Consider the following 26,260-nt stretch of genomic DNA (forward strand, 5'->3'; position numbering starts at 1 on the left):
TTCGAAGAACTAACACGTGCTTTTGCAAGAAAAAAAACGTCACCCAGGCAAAAATCTATCCCATATGATCAGTTCAGTCTGTGTTTCCTCTTTCCGCGGGCGAAAGTCTGGAAACAAACCTCCTTCCAAGTCATGTTTGAAAGGAGATATGGGCAAAAACGAGGAGAGCGACAAAATTGTCATCAATGTTGGGGGCATTAAACATGAGACGTACAGGAGCACGCTCAAAACTCTGCCCGGCACCAGGCTCTCCTGGTTAACTGAGCCGGACGCTTCCAGTAATTTTGATTATGACCCTAAGACCGACGAGTTCTTCTTCGACCGGCACCCCTCCGTTTTTGCCTATGTTCTGAACTATTACAGGACGGGCAAGTTGCATTGCCCGGCGGATGTGTGTGGACCGCTCTTCGAGGAAGAGTTGGCTTTCTGGGGCATCGACGAGACGGACGTGGAGGCATGTTGCTGGATGAACTACAGGCAGCACCGAGACGCGGAAGAGGCGCTGGACAGCTTCGAAACCCCGGAGCCCGACGAGGAGGAGGACGGGGACCTCAAAAGACTATGCCTGCAAGAGGACTCTGGAAGGAAACTGGGCTGGTGGAAGAAACTCCAGCCCAGAGTCTGGGCTCTCTTTGAAGATCCCTATTCATCTAAAGCTGCCCGGGTAATTTATATATGTGTGTGTGTGTGTGAGAGGGAGAGAGCGCGCGGGAGAGATGACTTAATGAATCAAATTCATATTGTGTTCTTCAGAGATGCAACTGTGTTCTGGTTTGCTCGTGGGTCTGTCTGTTCCTCTAGAAATGAGGATTATGGGAGAGAGCGACAGGGAGAGAGAGTAAAAAGTGAGGGAGAGAGAGAAAGAAGAGAGAGGGAGGGAAAAAGAGAGGAGAGGGAAGAGAGGGAGAGAAAGAGAAAGAAATGAGTGAGGGAGAGAAAGAAATGAGTGAGGGAGAGAGAGAAAAGAGAGGGAGAAAGAGAGAGGGAAAAAGAGATAGAAATAAAATAAAGTTTAGACAAAATGTTGACTAAGTGAGTTCGCAAGAGAATGTAATTAACGAGAAAATTTAAATTGTTAATGACTTTTTTTTCCTGAAGGGATTGATGTATAAAATAATGTGGTTGAAGTTTAAAAAAGAAGAGCAGGGAAGGGAAAGAGGCAAGCAGAAGGGGAAAGGGAGGTGGGGAAAAAGAAGTCCAAGAGAGCGGAAATAAAATGGATCTCATTAAACAGAATAGGGATAGGGAGAATGCGGGATCTGCATTTGCAGAGGCGAGAGATTGTTGAGGGGGAAGGAAAAGACGCATTTAAATCCCTCCGCGGGCCGGCAGGGGGCAGAGCTGCGCCGTTGCAGAGTGCGTGGCTGCGGCAAGAATTCAGCAGTGGTAGCAAATTCTGGCGATTAATAATCACAACGCCAGCAGGTTTGTAGTTGTGGTGAACGGCTTCCTTCACCATGCAAAGCAGTAATGCAGAGAGAGAGAGGGGAGCTCGTAACCATTCCCACTGCAGCAAGGGACCCGGGATCTCCTCCAACAAACTTTAAATCCATCAGAATTGCAACAGGACCTCGTTAACATGCATCAATTGCTTCCCTCGACTGAGGAAGATATTTTACAGAGAGGATAGGGTTAAAATAGTTTTATATTCAATTACCAAGTTGACCAGAAAGTACTTGAACTACCCAAAGCTATGGGACTAAAGAACTAAGGAACTATAAAGCTTTAAGGGGACGCGGGTGTCTGTGAAGGAATATGTGGTTGAAAACCATAACGTGGTCAGTTTCTTTTGGGTTTCTGATATGGTGGAAGGTTGAAAACTGATCAGAAGGAAATCTTTTGGAGTTGTGAATAGGTAGAAAATTCAGGGAAATCAGAGTTGTCGGGTGGGCGCATACGCACTTGTAAATTTGGCTGTTACCTTCTATTCTGAGGCTGTGCCCTCTGGAACTGGACTCCCCCTCTATAGGAAACATTCTGTCCACATCCACTCTGTCGAGGCCTTTCAATATTGAGAAGGTTTCACTGAGATTCTCCCCCCCCCACTTCATTCTTCTAAACTCCAGCAAGTACAGGTCCAGAGCCATCCAAAGCTCTTCATACTTTAACCCTTTCATTCTCACGAACTTCCTCTAGACCCTCCAATGCCAGCATATCCCTTCTTGGAAAAGGAGCCCAAAAACTGTTCTCAATACTCCATGCGTTCGAGGCGACGGTAATGGACCCACAAAACAGGGGAGGCAAATAGAGGTCTTACAAAATCATTATGGGTGCTTAAGGTGAGACACTAAATTGAAGTGGGTTAATTGGTCTTGTCTAAGGGTTTAATCTTGTAAAGAATGGGAGGTTCTTAACAATCATCCTTTCCTACATTTCAGCTTTGGGTGAGCTAACCAGTCATAGCGTGAGAATTTTGAATGGTACAAGGCCATTTGGTCCATCTCCCCATACTGGCCAACAAACTTACTTTAGGGTAATTCCCTTTCCAGCTGGCAGCCTGCCTCTTGGCAGGTTCCAGCTTTTCCAGTGTCTACCCAGGGGGAAGTGAGCTTTTCCAGGAATGGAAAAGATTGAGTGAAAGATTTTACTCAATCCCCTCTAATTCTCCCACCAATGAACTCCTCCTTGCTGTAGACTGAACGATTTTGCGTAAGATCTAGGTCTATGATTTACATTAACACACTGCGTCTGTCTCACCCGTTAATACAACTTGCTTGGAAGAGCAGTACTAGGCAATGCAGAGAGCTTCAACTTTGACTGCCAGCAACTCAGTTCAGAAATACTCTCCTCCTCTCTCGACTTTCCCTCTCTCTTTCTCTCTCCCCACCCTCTCTTTCCCCTTCCCTCTCTCTACCTCTCTTCTCACCCCATCTCTCCCCTTTCTCTCCTTTCCTCCCTCCCTCTTCCCTCTCTCTCTCCCCCTCTCACTCCCTCTCGTCTCCCTCTCCTTCTCCATCTCTCTCTCCTCTCTCTGCTTTCCTCCCACCTCTCTCTCTCTCTCTCTCTCTCTCTCTCTCTCTCTCTCTCTCTCTCTCTCTCTCTCTTTCTCTTTCTCTCCCTCCCTCCTTCCCCTGCCAGTTTGACAACTTGTAATACTACTGAACACGTGAATCCAAATTATTTTCTGCTCCCAGCCTCCTAGCTTAGCCTTGCAAGCTTTATCAAGAAATATATTATTCAGGCTGACAATGTGTGGGTGGAAGTTATTCAAAGAACTAAATGCTATTTGGGTTGGTGAACTATGTGACAGAATTGCCATCATCATAGCCGTGAGTTCAGACTGCATCCTCCGGTTTCTCTAATACCCCCTCTGTTTCATCGCTGTCCGTGCTTCACCCTCACACCGGGTCACTCTCTCTGCCCCTCCACGTATCCTGGGTAGTAGGCTCTGTGTGTATTATTAGGATTGGTTTATTATTGTCACACGTGCCTAGATACAGTGAAAAGCTTGTCTTGCACCCAAAATGCCAGAAGAACTCAGCGGGTCAGGCAGCACCTACGGAGAAGAACAAATACTGAACTCAACCTATGGACTCACTCTCAAAGACTCTGGAACTCAAAGAGTCATAGAGAAGTACAGCACAGAAACAGGCCCTTTGGCCCATCTAGTCCATGCTGAACCATTTAATCTGCATATCTCGCACCGACCTGCTCTGTGACCGTAGCCCTCCGTACCCCTACCGTCCATGTACCAATCCAAACTTCTCTTAAACATTGAAATCAAACTCACACGCACCACTTGTGCTGGCAGCTCTCAGTGTTCTCAGTATTATTTACAAATTTATCTATCTATTTAACTATTTAATTTGGTACTATATATTTACTTATTTTTGTATTTGCACAGTTTGTCTTCTTTTGCTCTTTGGCTTCTTGTCAGTCTTTGATCGTGTGTAGTTTTCCATTGATTTTATTGTTTTTTTTTGTTCTACTGTGAATGCCCGCAAGGAGACGAATCCCGGGCCAGTATATGATGACATTCACTGTATGTATTTGGATAAAAGAAATTACTTTGAACTTCGAACGTTTTGGGCTGAGACCCATCATCGGGAGGGTCCTGATGAATTTTCTCGGCCCCAAATGTCGACTGTTTGTTCATTTCCACGGATGCTGCCGGACCTGCTGGGTTCCTCTGGCATTTTGTGTGCGTTCCAGTGGATTTCTGGCGTCTTCAGAATCTCCGTGTTGCAAACCATCACACGGTGCACTGAGCTGCAGCGGCAATGTGCGGAAGCTTCCGATAAGGTGCAGTGCAGGTGAACGATGAGGTGCGAGGTAGATCGTGAGGCAAGTGTCCAAGAGCCTGGTAGCCAGCCGGACAGGAGCCGTCCTTGAGCCGTGTTTTCAGGAGTTTGGGGCTTCGGCCCGATGATGTCACAAAGAGTGCAGTTCACGCACAACACGGAAACTGGCCATTCAGCCCAACTTGCCCATACTAAGCCAGTCCCGTTTGCCTATATTTGGCCAACATCCCTCTGAACCTTTCCTATTCCTGAGGCTGCAAGATCCCTGTTAAATGTTGGAATCACTCCTGCCACTACCACTTCCTCTGGCAGCTCGTTCCGTAGACCCACCGACCTCTGTGTGTGTGTGTGTTGAAAGTTGCCTCTCGGTTCCCTTTTATTCTTTCCTCTTGTCTTAAACCTATGCATTTGCCTACCCGGTGACCCTCTCCCCTACCTACATCCTCCCTGACTTTACAAGCCACCTTGCTGTCTCCTAAGCTCCAAGGCAAACAGCCGCACGTGCTGGGTGATGGATTGTTATGGGCATTAAGTAGGATAATTTATTTAGAGATACAGCACGGAGCAGGTCCTTGCGGCCAAACAGGGCACACTACCCAGCAACCCACCCCCTTAACCCTTGCCCAATCACAGGACAATTTACAACGATCGGCCAACCTGCCAACTGGGATGTCTTTGGAATGTGGGAGGAAACCAGAGCACCCGGAGGAAACCCACACGGTCTCGGGGAGAACGGACAAACTCTTCACAAACGGCACCAGAATTGAACCCTGAACTCCGATGCCATGAGCTACTTACTATAGTGTGGCGCTGACCCCTACGTTACTGCGGCACCCCTTATTAACCCCCCGAACCCATTATATCAACCTTCCTGCATATAAGGGTGTAAGGGAGAGGTGTCCTTCTGCACACTACAGAGTACAAAATAAACCCAGTGAGGCAGAAGCTGCGCTTAAACCTGGTGGGTATGTGTTTTCAGACTGTTGTATCTTTGGAGTGATGATATTACAATTCACGTACAACACGGAGACGGGCTCTACATGAGCCCCGATGTCGCGGCCCGAAACGTCGACTCTTTATTCTTCTCCGCAGATGCTGCCTGACCTGCCGAGTTCCTCCGGCATCTCGTCAGCGGGATGCTCCGTATCTTCAGCATCTGCCGCATCTCTTGTGTTCGAGAAACGCTCACAGGTCCGGGCAGCATCTGTAGTAAGAGTAATGGAGTCAACTTTTCAGGGTTCATGGCATCATTCTGTCTCCACAGATGCTGCCTGACCTGCTGAGTGTTTTTTATTTTTAGTGCTTTCTGTTGTTTTTCGAGCATCTCCATCTTTTTAATCACTACATAGTACAGACCAGTTTTGGGGATTGGTATACCTTCCTAGGTTCACCCATGGAACTAACAATGGGTGAGTTCATTTAAAAAAAAAATTTACCTACTCAAATAATGCCGAGTTATGACCTTACCTGTAGGACTGCCTGCTTCTCACGGCCTTGAACTAAATAGTCGGCTAAGAGTCTGGGGCATCAGTGGGACTGGAGTATTTATGGGCACAGTCACGGTTGCTTTGGCCAGAATCCACTCCTGAAGAAGAAGCAGCCTGCAGGAGGAGCTCAGCGGGTCAAGCATCATCTGTGGCAGGAGCTGAGTGGTTGAGCAGACTCGATGGGCCAGAGGGTCCATAGACCCTCCGCTTTATCTGCTCCTCCAGCAGCGGGCGGTGTGAGTTTGGGACGAGCCGCCAGAGGAAGCGATGGATGTGGTTTTGATGCAACATCTCAGAGAAACCTGGATTGGTACATGGATGGAGAGCTGTGGTCCGGGTGCAGGTCAATGGGACTAGGCAGATTAGTAGCTCAGCATGGAGTAAATGGGCCGAAGGGCCTGCTTGTGTGCTGTAGTATGCTATGACTAGGTGACTCCATGCTCATAACAGCCCTACTCATTGGCCGCTCAGCCTAGAGATGGGAAGTGAGTGCATGCCAGCCTCTGAAGTTCAAAGTGTGGCCAAGTGGTTAAGGCGTTGGACTAGCCATCTGAAGGTCGTGAGTTCGAGCCCCGGCCGAGGCAGCGTGTTGTGTCCTTGAGCAAGGCATGTAACCACACATTGCTCTAGTCCACCCAGCTGAAAATGTACTGGCAAAGCTTTTGGCGATAGACTGGTGTCCTAACCGGGGGGGGAAGTCTCGCATTCTCAGTCGCTTCACGCCACAGAAACAGGCATAAGCACCGGCCTGACGAGACTATAAAGCTCGGGACAGAATTTAACTTTTTAAAGTTCAAAGTAAAATTATTATCAAGGTACATATATGTCACCACATACAATCTTGAGATTCATTTTCTTGCAGGCATTTTCAGTAAATGCAAAACAGCAGACAAATAAAATAACAATAATAAATAATAAGCAATAAATATCGAGGACACGAGATGAAGAGTCCTTGAAAGTGAGTCTGTCGGTTGTGGCAACAGTTCAGCGTTGGGGTGAGTGAAGTTCAGTGAAGTTACCCCCTCTGCTTCAAGAACCTGAAGGTTGAGGGGTAATAACTGTTGCTGAACCCGGTGGCATGGGACCTGAGGCTCCTGTACCTCCTTCCTGATCCTGGTGGTGCGAGTCCTGAGGCTCCTGTATCTCCTTCCTGATGGCAGCAGTAAGAAGAGAGCACGGCCTGGGTGGTGGGGGTCCCTGATGAGGGTGCACATGATCTTACCAATTTAAGGGTCTGATAGAGGACGTACAGCTGAAGGTGTCCTTGCAAAAGGGAAAGAACCGTTCCCCGATTTACAAGCGACACATTCCTGAAAACTATCTCAGTCAGTGGAATTTTGTAAATTAAATATGGCTGACAAAATCCATTGTGAGTGTTCGATACGGTGTATTCCCACAGAAGGAGAGTGGCTCGTTGTGTGTTATGGAAGGAGACGGCTTCCTAACTCAAGGGCAAGTGCCTTAAAGAGTCAACGGTGAATCATCGCAATAATATCTAAATCAAATCTTCATAAATCAAAAATTTACTGCATTCCGACTAATCCCAGTTCTCAGAATCAGAATCGGGTTTATTATTACTGATTCACGTGATGTGAAATTTGTTGTTTTAGCAGCAGCGGTACAGCGCAAAGGCAAAATAATTACTCAAAATTATAAAATAAATAAATAAATAGTGGCAAGAACAGGAATAAACGAGATAGTGCTCAGGTTTGTAAGTTATATCTCGTCCAGTCATTAAAGGTGCTGGGGGGTCCCTGTCTCCATCACCTCTTCAGACTGTGTGTTTCAGCCCTTACCGTCCCCAGGAGAATCTCTTATTCCTCTATTGCCCTCCTAAGCATAAAGCAATTTCTTTAGGTTACCCTGTCATTATTGAACTCTTCTGCTAACGAAGCCATTTCCTATTCAACCCAACCGGAGCACAGGACACTGCAGGTGCACGACCTGGAGCAACAAACAATCTGTTGGAGGAACTCAATGGGTCGTTCCATTTGCAGGGGGAAGGAATTGTGGACGCTCCAGGTCACAACCCCGTACGTCAACAATTCCTTTTCTCCCACAGATGCTGCTCGGCTCACTGAGTCTTTCCAAAAGGCTGCTTGTTGTCGAGTCTCTCATAATCTTCATTGCATTCTATCGCAATATGACAGGGCTGGCCTGAGTATTTAAATGTCACGGTTTTCTGTATATTCCACTATGAGGGAGTTGTGTTCATAGAAAAACCCGATTTTCCATAACATGAAGCCACATCATCTGCACACGCATCAAGAAAAAAAACATTTGTGTATTATTTATTTATGAAAGCAGCATTTTATTCTGTGCTGCAGATATTTTGGTGGTGATTTGTGTAAGGACGGATTTCTGTAAAGTGAATGCAGCAGGGGTTGCCTGTATTTGTAAATAGATGTTCGTGTATATTTATAGAGCCCTCTATTCAGGATATGACAAAATTTATTTTGTTTGCAGGTGATTTTCTGAATTTAATTAGCTTTTGGCAAAATTGGGTAAGTTTATTTGTATGGTTCTGTGTAGTGAGTATTTGGCTTTGAACGGAGGAGACAATTAAACGTTTCGGTAGGAGTTGGAGGCGGCACAATGGCGCAGCCTGTAGAGCCGCAGACTCCGATTGCCAGAGTCACAGGTTCAGTCCTCTGACCCTCGCTGTCTGTGTGGAGTTTGCATGTTTTCCTTGTGATAAACGCCAGCTCAAAACCTATTAATTTAATCTTGTTTTTTACCAACATATCTTTTATTTTCATGTTTTCTTTCTGTATTTTGTACTTTTACCTCATTGCAAAGCACTTTGAACTACATCGTCTGAATGAAAAATGCTCAGTAAATTAAGTTGTTATTATTATTTTGGGTGTATTCCGTTTGGGTAGCTTCCAACCTGATGGCATGAACATCGATTTCTCAAACTTACAATAATGCCTCCACTCCCCCTTCACCATTTCCCATCCCCTTGTCCCTCTCTCTTGTTATCTCCTTGCCCACCCACCACCTCCTTCTGGTGCTTCCTCTCCAACCCCTTTCTTCTTTCTTCCAAGGCCCTCTGTCTCTTTCACCAATGAACTTCTTAGCTCTTTGATTCATCTCTCCCCCTCCAAGTTTCACCTATCACCTGCCGTTTCTCTCTCCCCCCCCACTTTTTAAATCTACTCCTCAGCTTTTTTCTCTCCAGTCCTGCTGAAGGGTCTCGGCCCAAAATGTCAACTGTTTATTCATATCCATAGATGCTGCCTGGCCTGCTGAGTTCCTCCGGCATCTTGTGTGTGTTGTCGGATTTCCAGCGCCTGAAGATTCTCTCTTGTTTATTATTATTATTATTATAGTGTGGGTTTCCCCTGCACTTTCTCTGGTTTCTTCTGATGTGGTTAATTGGCCAATATAGATGGCCACTAGTATGTGGTGAGGGTTAGAATCTAGGAATAAAAGACAATTAGTGTGAACAGTCGGTTGATGGTTAGCCGAAACCAAATGGGCTGAAGGGCCTGTTTCTGTGTTGCATCTCTGTTGGAATTTATAGAAAAGACTTACGGTTACTCTGGAACGTCAAGATTGTCATAAAAGACTCATGCAGGGATAGAAATCTGATGTGTCTTAGTTGGCCTGGCCTCCATGTTCATAGGAGCTTCGATTTCTTCTCGGTATTGGTCTCTTCGACAATCTTGTCATTCCAGGGTAGCTGTATCTCTATAAATTCCAAGATTTATTTCATTACTGGAATTTAAATTCCCCAGACGCTGTGGCGGGTTCTGATCTCACAGTTTTCGATCAATGGCCCAGGATGGCGTATTCAGTGATTTAACCACAATCCTCCTGCAACCGTGCGCTGTCATTTATGGGTTATTAGAAAGCAAGATCACTAAAGTGAGACTGATTTGTAGCGCTTGTACGTATTCTGGAGAAAAACAATGTGCATGTACGTTATAGAGCATAGCTGCTCCTATGTGTGTAATGGGAGGTCTGTGCCTCTGCATTTATTGGGTCTCTCATGAATTTCATTATCATCAACTGGCACCAGAAAGAAAGAACAGATTTCGGTGTATTTTGTAGGAAATGATAGTGCTCCTGTCTTTTGTAAGTAATAACTAACTTAAGTATTCCACAAGATACGAAAATTCAATCTACATTTCAGAAAACAATTAATGAGCGTACTTGAAATAATTGCTGCTCGATCTGTATCACCTTGGAAAACTTTGGTTCACTGTCCACTCCAATCAGATTCATTCTTCTTCAGCCCTTTTACTCCTTCCACCAATCACCTCCCAGCTTCTTACTTCATCCCCTAACCACCCACCTTCCCCCTTACCTGGCTTCACCTGACACCTGCCAGCTTGTCCTCCCCCCACTCCCCCCCACTTTTTAAATCTAGCTTCTTCCCCCTTCCACTCCAGTCCTGATGAAGGGTCTCGGCCCGAAACATCTGCTATTTATTCCTCTCCGTAGATGCTGCCTGACCTGCCGAGCTTCTCCAGCATTTTGTGTGCGTTGCTCTCGACTTCCAGCATCTGCAGAATCTCGTGTGTTTATGGAAAACCACCATTGTGTATGAATCTCTGAGTTATTCTTGCACCGATTGAGGGCATTTATCCTGTCGAGGGTCCACTGGAGCAATCCAGTGAACATTGTCACTGTGTTCTTTTCCCGTAATCCTTTATTTGGATTTTAACCTTCAAATACCATTGTTTTCCCTTTCAAAAGCCACCATCCACCACCCTTTCAGACAGTGCATTTTGGATCATCGCCACTTGCCAAGTAAATATGGGTTTCTTGCCCCTGCGCTACTGCAGCTTCCAGTCCTCGATCTTCCTGCTAATGGGAACCGTCCTTCCCTATTTATCCCACATTTCCATCACCCTTTTTCTTAACCTTTCCCATTGCAATGGGAATACATATCGCTGATATACATCGTGCTATTAAACCTGATTCTGGTTCCGAACCCTAGAATCCTTGGTCTGCCCTCAAAATAGAAATGTTTTTATTTTATTTGTACTTAGGGATACAACGTGTAGTCGGAACCTTCCAGACCTTCGTTCTGCCCAGGCAGCCCCGGACAACCCTGATTTAGCCCTAACCTAATCACGGGACCATTTACAGTGACCATTTAACCTAACCGGTACATCTTTGGACCGTGGGAGGAAACCGGAGCACTTACATTCCGCGGGGAAAAGGTACCGAGACTCCTTACGGAGCGGCGGAACTGAACTCTGAACTCTAGCGCATTAACATTGTGCTAACCACTATACTACAGTTCTGCATTTCTGTCACCCTTCCTCTTAACTTTCACCATTGCAACGAGAATCAGGTCAAATATCACTGATATATGTTGTGAAATTTCATGATACATCAGTGATATTAAACCTGATTGTGTTCTGAACCCTGGAATCCTCGATTCGACATCCTCATGGACTTTATACAGGATTCCTGCTTTTACAAATGGAGGCTTTCAATTAGGAAATGTAAAGGAGTTTGTACTGGCCCTTTATAGACCCAGTGACCACTTCATTGTGTCCCTGCTGTGCCCTAGTAAAGTGTACAATACTAGAGTGTGTTTGCACTTTCTGAGTCTGATCTGCTGGTGAAAATAAGGAACAACCTTGGGTTAAAATGCCTTAATACAAATTTAACTTCGACACTTAATGATAATATAGTAACTTCTCGCCTTAGGAATTTTAATTGCCAGGATAAAAAAAAATAATAATTACCGGGTTAGTTTTCGTCAAAAAAAGATTGGGGTTGTATGTTTTAAAAGCAAAGTTAAATCCAGTGAAAGGTTTTACATCTTCTACCCAATCACATTTTTAATGTGCTTTGATTATGATCTAACACATTGTTACATGTTAGATCTTGATATGTCCTTATTATGTCCTGGGAATGATACTCTGAGAAGGACTTATAAACACAGGAGCTTCTAGAGATGCTGGAAATCTTGAGCAACACGCAGAAAATGCTGGAGGAACTCAGCTGGTCAGGCAACATCTATGGAGGGGAATAAATATATATAACCATATATAACAATTACAGCACGGAAACAGGCCATCTCGGCCCTTCTAGTCCGTGCCGAGCGCTTACTCTCACCTAATCCCACCGATCTGCACTCAGCCCATAACCCTCCATTCCTTTCCTGTCCATATACCTATCCAATTTTACTTTAAATGACAATACCGAACCTGCCTCTACCACTTCTACTGGAAGCTCGTTCCACACGGCTACCACTCTCTGAGTAAGGAAATTTTCCCTCGTGTTACCCCTAAACTTTTGCCCCCTAACTCTCAACTCATGTCCTCTTATTTGAATCTCCCCTACTCTCAATGGAAAAAGCCTATCCACAACAACTCTATCTATCCCCCTCATAATTTTAAATACCTCTATCAAGTCCCCCCCTCAACCTTCTACGCTCCAAAGAATAAAGGCCTAACTTGTTCAACCTTTCTCTGTAACTTTGGTGCTGAAACCCAGGTAACATTCTAGTAAATCTCCTCTGTACTCTATTTTGTTGACATCTTTCCTATAATGTGGTAACCAGAACTGTACACAATACTCCAAATTTGACCTCACCAATGCCTTGTACAATTTTAACATTACATTCCAACTCCTATACTCAATGCTCTGATTTATAAAGGCCAGCATACCAAAAGCTTTCTTCACCACCCTATCCACATGAGATTCCACCTTCGGGGAACTATGCACCATTATTCCTAGATCACTCTGTTTTTTGATGTTTTTAAAATTTATTACTTACAGCATGGAATAGGCCTGTCTGGCCCACCAAGACTTGTTGCCTAGCAACCCAATGATTTAACACTAGCCTAATCAAGGATAATTTACAAATGACCAATTAACCTACTAACTGATACGACTTTGGACGGTGGGAGGAAACCCAGGCACACGCGGGAAGAACATACGAACTTTCTTAGAGAGGATGCCAGAATTGAACTCCAAACTCCCTGAGCTGTAATAGCATCCCATTAACTGCTGTGCTACCGTGGGGTGATGAAGGGTCTCTTTATTGCCCTCCATTGATGCTGCCTGACTGGCTGAGTTTCCCCGGCATTTTGTGTGAGAAAGACTTCTAACCCTAGGGGAGCTGCAGGTAAGATTTGCTAGGATAGTTTGTGGATGTGGGACTGTGGTTTCACAGAGCAGAAACTTGCTTGGGTACAAAATCAACTCCCCTCCCTCCCTGCCAAAATTAACCCAACCATTGCCAACCTTAGCCAAAAGCTTGAAGATATTAGCAAAAATTGTCCCTCGTACATTGACAGTGCAATAATTACCCTACATCCATCAGGGTGTTGAATCAGAGGGGTTAACTTCACTCAAGTTCAGTCACCCCATCACTGAACTGTTTCCACAACCTACAGATTCACTTTCAAGGACATAACAACTCATCTGCTTGATATTTATTGCTTGTTTGTTGGTTTATTTATTTATTATTTTGCTTTTTTTTTGTATTTGCACAGTTTGTTGTCTTTTGCACATTGGTTATTGTCCATATTGTTGGGTGCAGTCTTTCATTGATTTTATTGTGTTTCTTGTATCTACTGAAGAAAATGGATCTGATGGTTGTATTTGGTGACATACGGGTACTTTGATAATAAACTTACTTTGAACTTTGAATCAGGGTTGCCAAGAAAGATGTCTGGGACCTGGTGAATTCCTTCACCACAGCCCCAAGGACAGACGTCACTGCGTCCCGTGGTCCTGAGGCAGACTCGAAAAGATACCTGGGAATTTGGTGCCCCAGTGCTTTCCCAGTGAGTATTCCCTGTCCTGTCTCTTGCTGAGAATCTTGGTCACTGCTGACAACCGGCCAGATTTCAAAATGGTGGTCACTCACACCATCTTGGATCAAGACCTTTGTCTGCTCCCAGTGGCTCTCTCCGCTCCCACCGCACCGCAAACTAACCGATGGTAGCGACGCGGTGCGCGCAGCCCTTGTGCAGCTTTGGCCGTCGGAGCTGGGAATCTGTACTCACAGATGACACCTGAATTGAACTCTGAGCTCCGACGCCTCGAGCTGTAATAGCGTCGTCTAGCCGCTGTGTCACCGTGATGGTGGAGGCAGGAATGTTCACTGTGTTTAAAAAAGGGGGGAAAGCTGGAGGTGATTGGTGAGAGAGAAAGTGAATGACAACTGGTAAAAGATAATTGCGGAGGAGGCGGAAGAGGATGTGGTAGCGGCTAGCGCAACGCTGTTACAGCTTGGGGTATTGTGGGGGGGGGGGGTGGTCACAGTTCAATTCCACCACTGTTTGTACATCCTTCCCCTGAGTGCATAAGTTTCCTCTGGGTGCTCTGGTTTCCTCCCACATTCCAGAGATAGTAAGTCAATTAACTAGTAAGTTAATTGGTTATTCTAAATTGCCCTGTGATTAGGCTAGGGTTAAATTGGGGGTTGCTGGGTTGCATGGCTCAAGAGGCCAGAAGGGTCTATTCTGCACTGTATCTCTAAATTAATTTATTACTAACCTAAGTCAGCTTGACAAAGCATGGCCCATCCTGGATTCAGAGAGACATACATTTGTAACAGGCCTTTCGGCCTACTGAGTTTGGTGCCGACCATTATTCACTGATCCACACCAATCCTACACTAATCTTAGCTACTCTCCCCATATTCTCATTAATCCTTCCCAGATTGACCCCTTGCCCCACACAAATAGGGGCAATTTACAGCAGTTGATTAATCTACCAACTTTCACTGAAGGCCTAGGTAGAGTGGATGAGGAGAGGATGTTTCCTATAGTGGGGGAGTCTAGGACCAGAGGGCACAGACTCAGAATAGAAGGATGTCCTTTTAGAACAGAGATGAGGAGGAATTTCTTTAGCCAGAGAGTGGTGAATCTGTGGAATTCATTGCCACGGGCTAGAGGCCTAGTCATTGGATATATTTAGAGTGGAGGTCGATAAATTCTTCATTAGTAAAGGTGTCAAAGGTTATGGGTAGAAGGCAGGAGAATAGGGTTGAAGATGATTATAAATTAGCCATGATGGAATGGTGGAGCAGAATTGATGGGCTGAATGGCCTAATTCTATGTCTAATGGTCTTATGAAGCACCCAGACGAAACACACATGGTCACAGGGAGAGCATGCAGACTCTCACAGACAGATCTCAGGCCTCTACTAGCTGTGCCACAGTGCCATGCTAACCTGAGCTGATCTGACTGGGGCATAAATGGTCAAGCCTCATCGGCTCAGGCCAGGAATCCAGGCTAACCTGCAAAAAAAGCCTTCGAGCCCAAGTTGTTCTCTCTGGAGCAGAGAAGGTTGAGTAGAGATTTAACATAGGCATTTAAACTCATGAAGAAATCTGATGGAGTCAATTAGAATAAACTTCTTTCACAGGTGGAAGGGACCAGAGAAGATAGATTAAAGCTATTAGTGAAAAAAACACTCAAGGGGCTACACTGAGGTAAATTAATTATTAGTGAGATTCCGTATTTCATGAGAGTGGACAAGGCAATTGGACAAATCTATGAACTCAAAATATTTCAGACCATAGAACCATAGAACATTACAGCACAGAAAAAGGCCTTTTGGCCCTTCTTGGCTGTGTTGAACCATTTTTCTGCCTAGTCCCACTGACCTGCACCTGGACCGTATCCCTCCATACCCCTCTCATCCATGTACCTGTCCAAGTTTTTCTTAAATGTTAAAAGTGAGCCCGCATTTACCATTTCATCTGGCAGCTCATTCCACACTCCCACCACTCTCTGTGTGAAGAAGCTCCCCCTAATGTTCCCTTTAAACTTTTCCCCCTTCACTCTTAACCCATGTCCTCTGGTTTTTTTTCTCCCCTAGCCTCAGTGGAAAAAGCCTGCTTGCATTCACTCTATCTATACCCATCATAATTTTATATACCTCTATCAAGTCTCCCCTCATTGTTCTACGCTCCAGGGAATAAAGTCCTAACCTATTCAACCTTTCTCGGTAACTCAGTTTCTCAAATCCCGGTAACATCCTTGTAAACCTTCTCTGCACTCTTTCAACCTTATTAACATCCTTCCTGTAATTTGGTGACCAAAACTGCACACATGAGATGTTGGAGTAGAATTAGGCCATTTGGCCCATTGAATCTGTTCCATCATTCAATCATGGCTGATGTATTATCCCTCTCAACCCTACTCTCCTGCTTTCTCTCCATTGGTGGATAATTGTTTATCGGGATGGAGGCCGGTGACTAGCGGGGTGCCTCAGGGATCTGTTTTGGGCCCAATGTTGTTTGTAATATACATAAATGATCTGGATGATGGGGTGGTAAATTGGATTAGTAAGTATGCTGATGATACTAAGGTAGGAGGTGTTGTGAATAATGAGGTGGGTTTTCAAAGCTTGCAGGGAGATTTATGCCGGTTAGAAGAATGGGCTGAACGTTGGCAGATGGAGTTTAATGCTGAGAAGTGTGAGGTTCTACATTTTGGCAGGAATAATCCAAATAGAACATACAGGGTAAATGGTAGGGCATTGAGGAATGCAGTGGAACAGAGAGATCTAGGAATAACAGTGCATAGTTCCCTGAAGGTGGAGTCTCATGTAGATAGGGTGGTGAAGAAGGCTTTTGGAACGCTGGCCTTTATAAATCAGAGCATTGAGTACAGAAGTTGGGATGTAATGTTAAAATTGTACAAGGCATTGGTAAGGCCAAATTTGGAATATTGTGTACAGTTCTGGTCACCGAATTATAGGAAAGATATCAATAAATTAGAGAGAGTGCAGAGACGATTTACTAGGATGTTACCTGGGTTTCAGCACTTAAGTTACAGAGAAAGGTTGAACAAGTTAGGTCTCTATTCATTGGAGCGTAGAAGGTTGAGGGGGGATTTGATCGAGGTATTTAAAATTTTGAGAGGGATAGATAGAGTTGACGAGAATAGGCTGTTTCCATTGAGAGTAGGGGAGATTCAAACGAGAGGACATGATTTGAGAGTTAGGGGGCAAAAGTTTAAGGGAAACACAAGGGGGTATTTCTTTACTCAGAGAGTGATAGCTGTGTGGAATGAGCTTCCAGTAGAAGTAGTAGAGGCCAGTTCAGTTGTGTCATTTAAGGTAAAATTGGATAGGTATATGGACAGGAAAGGAGTGGAGGGTTATGGGCTGAGTGCGGGTAGGTGGGACTAGGTGAGATTAAGAGTTCGGCACGGACTAGGAGGGCCGGAATGGCCTGTTTCCGTGCTGTGATTGTTATATGGTTATCAATTCACCTTTGACACCCTGACTTATCAGGGACCTATCAATCCCTGCTTTTAAATATACACAATGACTTGACCTCCATGGTCACCCGTGGCAATGAATTCCACAGATTCAGTATCCTCTGGTGAAAGAAATTCCTCCTCATCTCTGTTCCAAAGGGCCGTCCTTCTATCCTGAGGTTATGTCCTCTGGTTCTAGACTCTCCCACTAGAGGAAACATCATCTCCATGTCCACGCCATGTCTCGGCCTTTCAATACTGAATAAATCCCACCCCTCATTCTTCTAAACTGCAGGGAGTAGACAGCCAGAGCCATCAATCACTCCCCCATATGTTAACCCTTTCGTTCCCAGGATCATTCTTGTGACCCTCCAGTGCCACATGCAGAAATGTGTTTGGTGGTAGGGTCCTGTTGAGGATGTTGGGAATCATCTCCGAACCCTCTGCCTTCCACAGGGATTGCTCCCTCCCTGATTCTCTTGTCCATTTGTCCCTTCCCACTAACCTCACCCCTAGCAGACATCATTGCTAGTGGAAAAAGTACTACACCTGCCTATTCATGCCTCACCAGGGCCTCAATTAGTCCTCTCAAATGAGGCAACACTTCATTTACAAATCTGTTGGGGTCATCTGCTGTATCTGGTGCTCCCGATGCGGCCTCCTCTACACTGGAGAGACCCGATGTAGATTGGTGGGGGGAGGCTGCTTTGTCAAGCATCTTCATTCCCTCTTCAAAAAGCAGGATTTCCCAATGACCAATACAGTTCAATTCCAATCCCCATTCCCATTTCTGGGATACCTCTACAAAGGAGGTGTAAGGAACTCCTTCCCTCCGCTAGTCAGCAGGTCACCCTTGGGCAAGGGCAAGGCGTAGCACCTGCTTAGCTCCCCTACCCCCCCTCCACCCTACCCAGGATCAGGGTCACGAGGAACCATGGGAACTGGTCGTATGAGCAGCTGGTGCGTACTTCAAGTCCTAGTTATGTGACCACTGACGCCAGGCAGACAATCTCTGAAGAGTATTGATAATGGCTGGGGTCACCCATCTTGTAAAGACCCGGCCCAGAAGGCAACAATGGCAAAGCACTTCTGTAGAAAAATTTGCCAAGTACAATCATGGTCATGGAGAAGTCCATGATCGCCCATGTCATATGACATAACTCATAACGAATGGACGAACGATTCCCATTCCAACATGTCCGTTCATGGCCTCCTCTACTGCCACGGTGAGGCCACTCTCAAAGTTCAAAGTTTAAAGTACATTTATTGTCAAAGTATGTATACCATTATACACTCTTGAGATTCGTCTCCTTACAGGCAGCCACAAAACAAGAAACCTACAAGAGCCCTCTTAAAAAAAGACCAACAAACACAGAACAGGGAGAGAGGGAGAGGGAGAGGGAGAGAGAGAGAGAGAGAGAGAGAGAGAGAAAGAGAGAGAGAGAGAGGAAAAAACAAAATGTATGAACAGTAAAAGCAAACAAACAGCATTCAGAGTGAAAGTGAGTCCACAGACGTTCTCAGGTTGGAGGAGCAACACCTCGGGTTCTGCCTACAACTTGATGGCATGAACTTTGATTTCTCTAATCTCTGATAACTTCTCCACCCCCTCCGTTCCCTCCTCTATAATTCCTTACTCTGGCTCCCCTCCTATCTCTGACCAACATCTTGGAATAAGAATGGGAACTGGAATTAAAATGGTTAGTCACCGAGAAATCCTTCCTTTTATAATAGAGAATGATATATGTTGTATGCAGTTTTGTGTATATTATTGAGGAATCTCTCTTCAGAATCAGACTTAATATCAGTGGCGTATGTTGTGAAATTTGTTGACTTTGTGGCAGCAGCACAATGTAATGCATAATAATAGAGAAAAAAACCTGTGAATTACAGTAATTATATATATATATATAATAGTTAAATTAAGTAAGTAATGCAAAAGCAGATATAAAGAATTAGTGAGGTAGTGTTTATGAGTTCAATGTCCATTCAGAAGTCCGATGGCAGAGGGGAAGAAGCTGTTCCTGAAGCGCTGAGTGTGTGCCTTCAGGCTTCTGTACCTCCTTCCCGATGGTAGCAATGAGAACAGAGCCTGTCTGGGTGGTGGGGGGTCCTTAACGGTGGACGCTGCCTTTCTGAGCCACCGCTCCCTGCAGACGTCCTGGATACTACAGAGGCTAGAGCTTGTGATGGAGCTGACTGATTTTACAACTCTCTGCAGCTTACTTCGATCCTGTGCAGTAGCCACCCCCCCCCAACCCCTCATGCTAGACGGTGAAGCAGCCAGTTAGAGTGCTTTCGACAGTACGTCTCTGTCGTAGGGAATGGCAGTCCATGTGTATAATCGGGGGATCAGCAATGCACGTGTGTGTTAATGATGTCAGCTTCTGTGTTCATCTTAACAGCATCGTATGTTATGGAGAGTAATAGTTTCTGTACTTATTACAGGAAATATAAACCCTTGTGTCTCATTGGGAGAAAAGCAGCTGCTGTGTATAATATAGAAAATTGCAGCTCCTGTATATATTTCAGAATCAGAATCACGCTCAATCACTGACAATGGACAGGAAATTTGTTGTTTTGCGGCAGCAGTAAGTGTAATCCCTAAAAAATGTGCGAATTACAATACAATATAAATTCAATTTAATAAGCAGTACAAAAAGAGCAAAATTAGTGTAGTAGTCTTCATGGGTTCAATGTCCATTCAGAAATCTGATTGTGGAGGGGAAGAAGCTGTTCCTGAATCACTGAGTGTGGGTCTTCAGGCCCCCTGTACCTCCTCCCTGATGGTAGCAATGAGAAGAGGGCATGTGCTAGGAGATGGGGATTCTTACTGATGGATGCTGTCTCTTTGAGCTGCCGCCTTTTGTAGACATCCTGGATGCTGGGGAGGCTAGTGGCCATGACGGAGATGGCAGAGTTTACATCTTTCTGCAGCTTTTTCCGATCCTGTGCGGTGACTCCTGGCCCCCCCACCACCATACAAAACAGAGATGCAACCCATATGAATGCTCTCCGGGGAACATCTGTACAAATCTGCTGGATTCTTAGGTGGTATACAACATCTCCTCAAACTCCTAGTGAAATATAGCCACAGACAAGAAATATAGCAGATATTATATATATATATAAATTTTATATATGTTTTCCTGAATAGTAACAATTGCATAGCAGAGAGAATAGCATATTTCACAGCTCCTGTGTATTTTATATTGAAAACATGTGAGCTATGTATAATAGAAATGAACAAAGCCCACATCAGCAATCAGGTAATATTGTGGTGATATGTTGTTTGGTCATACTGCTTCCTGTTGTGTGAGCTACGTACGGATTTAGTGCAGACCAAGGCAATTGGAATTTTGTTTTTGCTGCAGTATATAGATGTGCTGACGCAGGCATTTTGTGTTCTCCAGCCTGTGCTTGTGCTGTCTGATCTCTCTCTTATTAAAGAGACTGGTTTTTTTGTTGGAGTCCCACCTGGAGACAGTCTGCTAGTGGGGAGTCTTGAGTCAGTGTTCACACACACACACACACACACACACACACACACACACACACACACACACACACACACACACACACACACACACACACACACACACACACACACACACACACACACACACACACACACACGATTGGGAAAGCTGAATGAAATATTGGCTCTGGGTTTTTCATGCTGCCAGCTTAGCCGAGGTGCAAATTAAATTGTAAAAATTCAGACTCCTGTGGAACCTTCTCTGTTGCCCTAAGCCATTTGGCCCTGATAAAAGAGCTTGCATTGACAAAATGCAGTCCTGATGAAGGGTCTCAGCCCAAAATTTCAGCTCTTTATTTACCTCCATAGATTTTGCCTGACCTATGTATTGCTCTAGATTATAGGCTATAAGACCATAAGACATAGGAGCAGAATTAGTAGGCCATTCAGCCCATCAAATCTGCTCCACCATTCCATTGTGGCCGACTTTTTATCCTCTCAACCACATTCTCCTGCCTTCTTCCCGTAACCTTTGATGCCCTGATTAATCAAGAACCTATCAGCCTTCACCTTAAATATACCCAATGACTAGGCATCTGTGTCAGAGGATTGATTCACCACCCTCTGGCTAAAGAAATTCCTCCTCATCTCCATTCAATTCTGAGGCTGTGCCCTCCTGTCCTAGACTCTCCCACCGCGGGAAGCATCCTCTCCGCATCCATCGGGTGTGCGTTACACACCCATTTTGTGTGTGTTACCCTGGTTTCCCAGCATCTGCAAAATCTCTTGTGTTTGTGCCACGCAGACGCTGGCGGGAATTGAACCGGGGCTTGGACTCATATAAAGCTCATGCTCTCGATTTCTACTACAGTGAAGGAAAACCCAGTGGACAATCTGCACACAGCAAGATCCCATGAGTGAAAGATAGTATGTTCCGTTATGTTTTGAGGACCTGAGTTATGAGGAAAGGTAGAACAGGTTAGGACTTTATTCCCTGGCATATAGAAGAAAAAGGTAGAGGTGTAAAAAATGATGAGGAGTATAGATAGGGTAAATGCAAATGAGGAGTATAGATAGGGCAAATGCAAATGAGGAGTATAGACAGGGTAAATACAAGCAGCCTTTTCCCACTGAGGTCGTGAGAGACGAGAGCCAGAGGTCATGGGTTAAAGATTAAAGGTGAAATGTTCAAGGGGAACATGAAGGCGAACCCCTTCACTCAGAGGGTGGTGTGAGTGTGGAATGAGCTGCCAGTGGAGGTGGTGGATGTGGGTTTGATTTCAGCATTTAAGAAAAATTTGGGTAAGTACATGGATGGAAGGGGTATGGAGGGTTTTGGTCTGGGTTCTGGTTGATGGGACTATGCAGAATAATAGATTAGCCTTGACTAAATGGGCCAAGTGGCCTGTTTCTGTACTGCAGTGTGCTGTGCTACTATGACGATGTCAGTTCGGGAATACAGGATGCATTTCCCTGCTCTGTAATGAAACAGCGTCCACCTCCATCTGAGAGTGCAGCGTAGCGAGGCACTGCCTCTGTGATGGCAGCTGAACTCGTTGGAGTGAGACCTGGTCCCATTTTGAAGGTAAGAGACAAGGGGCAAAGGTTGAGAGGAAAGGCAGTTGGAGGGATCAAGAGTCAGAAATAAATTGGAGAGCCTGAGGACCCTTGTTCTCTGGTCCAAGTATCCTTTCTCCATTGGCTTGACACCATAAGACCACAGAATTAGGCCATTCGGCCCATCGAGTCTGCTCCAACATTCCATCATGGCTGATTTATTATCCCTCTCTACCCCATTCTCCTGCCTTTTCTCCATAACCTTTGATGCCCCGACTAACCAAGAATCTACCAACCTTTGCATTAAATGCACTCAGTGACTCGGTCTCCTTAGCTGTCTGTGGCAATGAATTCCACAGATTCACCATCCTCTCCCTAAAGAAATTCCTCCTCATCTTTGTTTTAAATGGATGTCCCTCTATCCTGAGGCCCAAACTGCTCACAATACTCGAAGAGTGGTTGGACTATTATCTTATAAAGTCCCAGCATTACGCCCTGAGGCTCTTGATTAGGGAGGCAGGAGAATGGGATTGAGAAGGATCAAGTCAAGTCACTTTTATTGTCATTTCGACCATAACTGCCGGTACAGTACATAGTAAAAATGAGACAACGTTTTTCAGGACCATGGTGTTAAATGACACAGTACAAAAAACTACACTGAACTACGTAAAAAACAACAGATGAAAAAAAAACACACAACAACTACAGTAGACTACAGACCTACACTGGACTGCATAAAGCGCACAAAAACAGTGCAGGCATTACAATAAATAATAAACAGGACAATAGGGCAAGGGGTCAGTCCAGGCGCTGGGTATTGAGGAGTTTGATGGCTTGGGGGAAGAAACTGTTACATAGTCTGGTTGTGAGAGCCCGAATGCTTCGGTGCCTTTTCCCAGACGGCAGGAGGGAGAAGAGTTTGTATGAGGGGTGCGTGGGGTCCTTCATAATGCTGTTTCCTTTGCGGATGCAGCGTGTAGTGTAAACGTCCGTGATGGCGGGAAGAGAGACCCCGATGATCTTCTCAGCTGACCTCACCATCCGCTGCAGGGTCTTGCGATCCGAGATGGTGCAATTTCCGAACCAGGCAGTGATGCAGCTGCTCAGGATGCTCTCAATACAACCCCTGTAGAATGTGATGAGGATGGGGGGTGGGAAATGGACTTTCCTCAGCCTTCGCAGAAAGTAGAGATGCTGCTGGGCTTTCTTTGCTGTGGAGCTGGTGTTGAGGGACCAGGTGAGATTCTCCGCCAGGTGAACACCAAGAAATTTGCTCTTTACGATCTCTACCGAGGAGCTGTTGATGTTCAGCGGGGAGTGGTCGTTATAAATCAGCCATGATCGAATGGCACAGCAGACTCGATGGGCCAAATGGTCTAATTCTTCTACTCTGTGTAACAGTTTTATATTCTTACAATGAAAACAATGACATTGCAGAATAAAGTGTGACAGTTTCAGAGAAAGTGCAGGGCAGGTAAAGATAAGGTGCCTGATCATAATGAAGTAGTTTGTGAGGTTAAGAGTCAACTTTATTGTACTAAGGAACCATTTAATAGTTTACTTAAGGGCAGGTTTTTGCCTTGGAGTTAATGTGATGAACATCACTGGACAATACAGTTTTTTGGAAGTGTTGTTTCCTCAGAATTTTTGTTTTGTTTATGATAGAACGCTTGACGCTGAACACAAATATAATTTCAGACTGCTTGTATCACGCAGAAGTTTGGAGAAACAAGAAATTAACTTTTTTGAATATAATGTGTTTAATTGCATAATGGTGCTGATGCTTTGCAATAGTTCAACTAAGCTAAAAATGTTTTGTTGATTTTTGTACTCAGTGTCTGAGGCTTCTCGTTTAAGTGTCCAACAATAATCAGCCAGTATTGATGCATTCCAGTTGTCCTGATACTGTTTCTCCATGACCACAATGTCTTGGTGAAACCTTTCACCATGCTCGTCACTGACAGTGCCAAAGTTTGCTGGGAAGAAGTCTAAATCGGAATGCAGAAAATGAATCTTCAGTGACATGTTGCACTTCATGGTTTTGTATGCTTGAAGCATGTTGTCAACCAGCTGCATGTAGTCTGGTGCTCTGTAGTTGCCAAGTTTTCTTCGGTCCCACGAGAAGTTCTTTGAATTGACTGTCATTCATTACCTGTTTGATTTGTGACCAACAAAAATGCCTTCCTTAATCTTGGCATCAGTTTTTCTGACTTGAATTATGAATTGAAGTAACAAATAGAGGCAATTTTTAAAAAAAGGTGCATGATAGGGAAATTTCATGGTGATTTCCCTGATCAGCAGCCCAAAATCCATAAGGTACACCCAAAAGTATTCGGGAAGAAAAATCTTTGTTGACCAGTGCATTCACTAGACTTCTGCCTGCAATCAAAGGTTTCCTGTTGAGTTCAGATCATGCAGAAAGAATCCCTGTAATTCAGAAAGTAATGTAACATCTCAGACTCCGCTGAAGCTCTAAATCCACACTCCCGATCTTTTGTCAGCATTGGGGAAAAAAAGAATTAAGTTTAAGTTCAATTTCAAGTTTAGCATCAGCTGACAGTATTTATCTACAACCAAACGAAACAACGTTCCTCTGGACCTCAGCGCACCCGCACAACATGCATATGAACAGTACATAAACCAACACATTACCACAAATATGTTAATAAAATATAATTCAAATTGCATGTTGTGATGAAGGGATTAAAAGTAACATTAGCAAATTTGCTGATGACACAAAGCTGGGTGACAGTGTGAAATGTCAGGAGGATGTTATGAGAATGCAGGGTGACTTGGACAGGTTGGGTGAGTGGGCAAATGTATGGCAGATGCAGTTTAATGTGGATAAATGTGAGGTTATCCACTTTGGTGGCAAGAACAGGAAGGCAGATTACTATCTAAATGGAGTCAAGTTAGGAAAAGAGATCTAGGTGTTCTTGTACATCAGTCAATTAAAGCAAGCATGCAGGTACAGCAGGCAGTGAAGAAAGCTAATGGCATGCTGGCTTTTATAACAAGAGGAATTGAGTATAGGAGTAAAGAGGTCCTTCTGCAGTTGTACAGGGCCCTGGTGAGACCCCACCTGGAGTATTGTGTGCAGTTTTAGTCTCCAAATTTGAGGAAGGACATTCTTGCTATTGAGGGAGTGCAGAGTAGGTTCACAAGGTTAATTCCTGGAATGGCGGGACTGTGATATGTTGAAAGATTGGAGTGACTGGGCTTGTATACACTGGAATTTAGAAGGCTGAGAGGGGATCTGATTGAAACATATAAGATTATTAAGGGATTGGACACGCTGGAGGCAGGAAGCATGTTCCCGCTGATGGGTGAGTCCAGAACTAGAGGCCACAGTTTAAGAATAAGGGGTAGGCCATTTAGAACAGAGATGCAAAAAAACTTTTTCACCCAGAGAGTGGTGGATATGTGGAATGCTCTGCCCCAGAAGGTAGTGGAGGCCAAGTCTCTGGATGCATTCAAGAGAGAGTTAGATAGAGCTCTTATAGATAGCAGGGTCAAGGGTCAAGGGAGAGGGCAGGAACGAGGTACTGATTGTGTATGATCAGCCATGATCACAGTGAATGGCGGTGCTGGCTAGAAGGACCGAATGGCCTACTCATGCACCTACTGTCTATTGTCTATTGTCTAACACAGTTAAGCTGTAAACAATAAATCATAAACATGAAAGTGAAAGCCAAAAGTGGAACTTCCCAGTGGCCAAACATTTTAATTCCGATTCCCATTCTGATCTGACATGGTCCATGGCCTCCTCTTGTGCCATGGTAAGGCCACCCCCAACGTGGAGGAGCAACACCCTGTATTCCATCTGGATAGTCTCCAACCTGATGGCATGAATATCGATTCCTTCTTCCAGTAGACTTTTACTTTTGTTGGTGCGTGGCCAAGTGGTTAAGGCGTTGATCTAGTGATCTGAAGGTCGCTAGTTCAAGCCTCAGCTAAGGCAGTGTGTTGTGTCCTTGAACAAGGCACTTAACCGCACATTGCTCTGCGATGACACCGGTGCCAAGCTGTTATTGGCCCTTGCCCTTCCCTTGCACAACATCGGTGGCGTGGAGAGAGGAGACTTGCAGCATGGGCAACTGCCGGTCTTCCATACAACCCTGCCCAGGCCTGGAAACTTTCCAAGGCGCAAATCCATGGTCTCTTGAGACTAATGGATGCCTATTCTTCCAGTAGAAAAAAAATCCCTCCCCTCCTCACTCTGGCCTTTTACCTCATCTCACCTGCCTATCACTTCCCTCCTCCTTCCCTCTCTCCTATAGTCCAATCTCCTCTCCTATCAGATT

The 26,260-nt window shown here is 44.9% G+C and overlaps 1 protein-coding gene across 4 annotated transcripts in view; it reads left to right on the forward strand.

Moving 5' to 3' along the window:
* Nucleotides 1-55: 55 nt before the first annotated feature.
* Nucleotides 56-26,260, forward strand: part of LOC140719326 (voltage-gated potassium channel KCNC1-like) — a 182,401-nt gene continuing 156,196 nt past the window's right edge. For all 4 annotated transcript variants that reach the window (XM_073033883.1, XM_073033884.1, XM_073033881.1 and 1 more), the window contains exon 1: nt 56-664. In XM_073033883.1, coding sequence (XP_072889984.1) covers nt 65-664 — 600 coding nt within the window. In that variant the 5' untranslated portion in view covers nt 56-64. The remainder of the gene's footprint in view (nt 665-26,260) is intronic.

The sequence above is a fragment of the Hemitrygon akajei genome, chromosome 31, assembly GCF_048418815.1.
Source record: "Hemitrygon akajei chromosome 31, sHemAka1.3, whole genome shotgun sequence".
Classification (NCBI taxonomy): Eukaryota; Metazoa; Chordata; class Chondrichthyes; order Myliobatiformes; family Dasyatidae; genus Hemitrygon; species Hemitrygon akajei.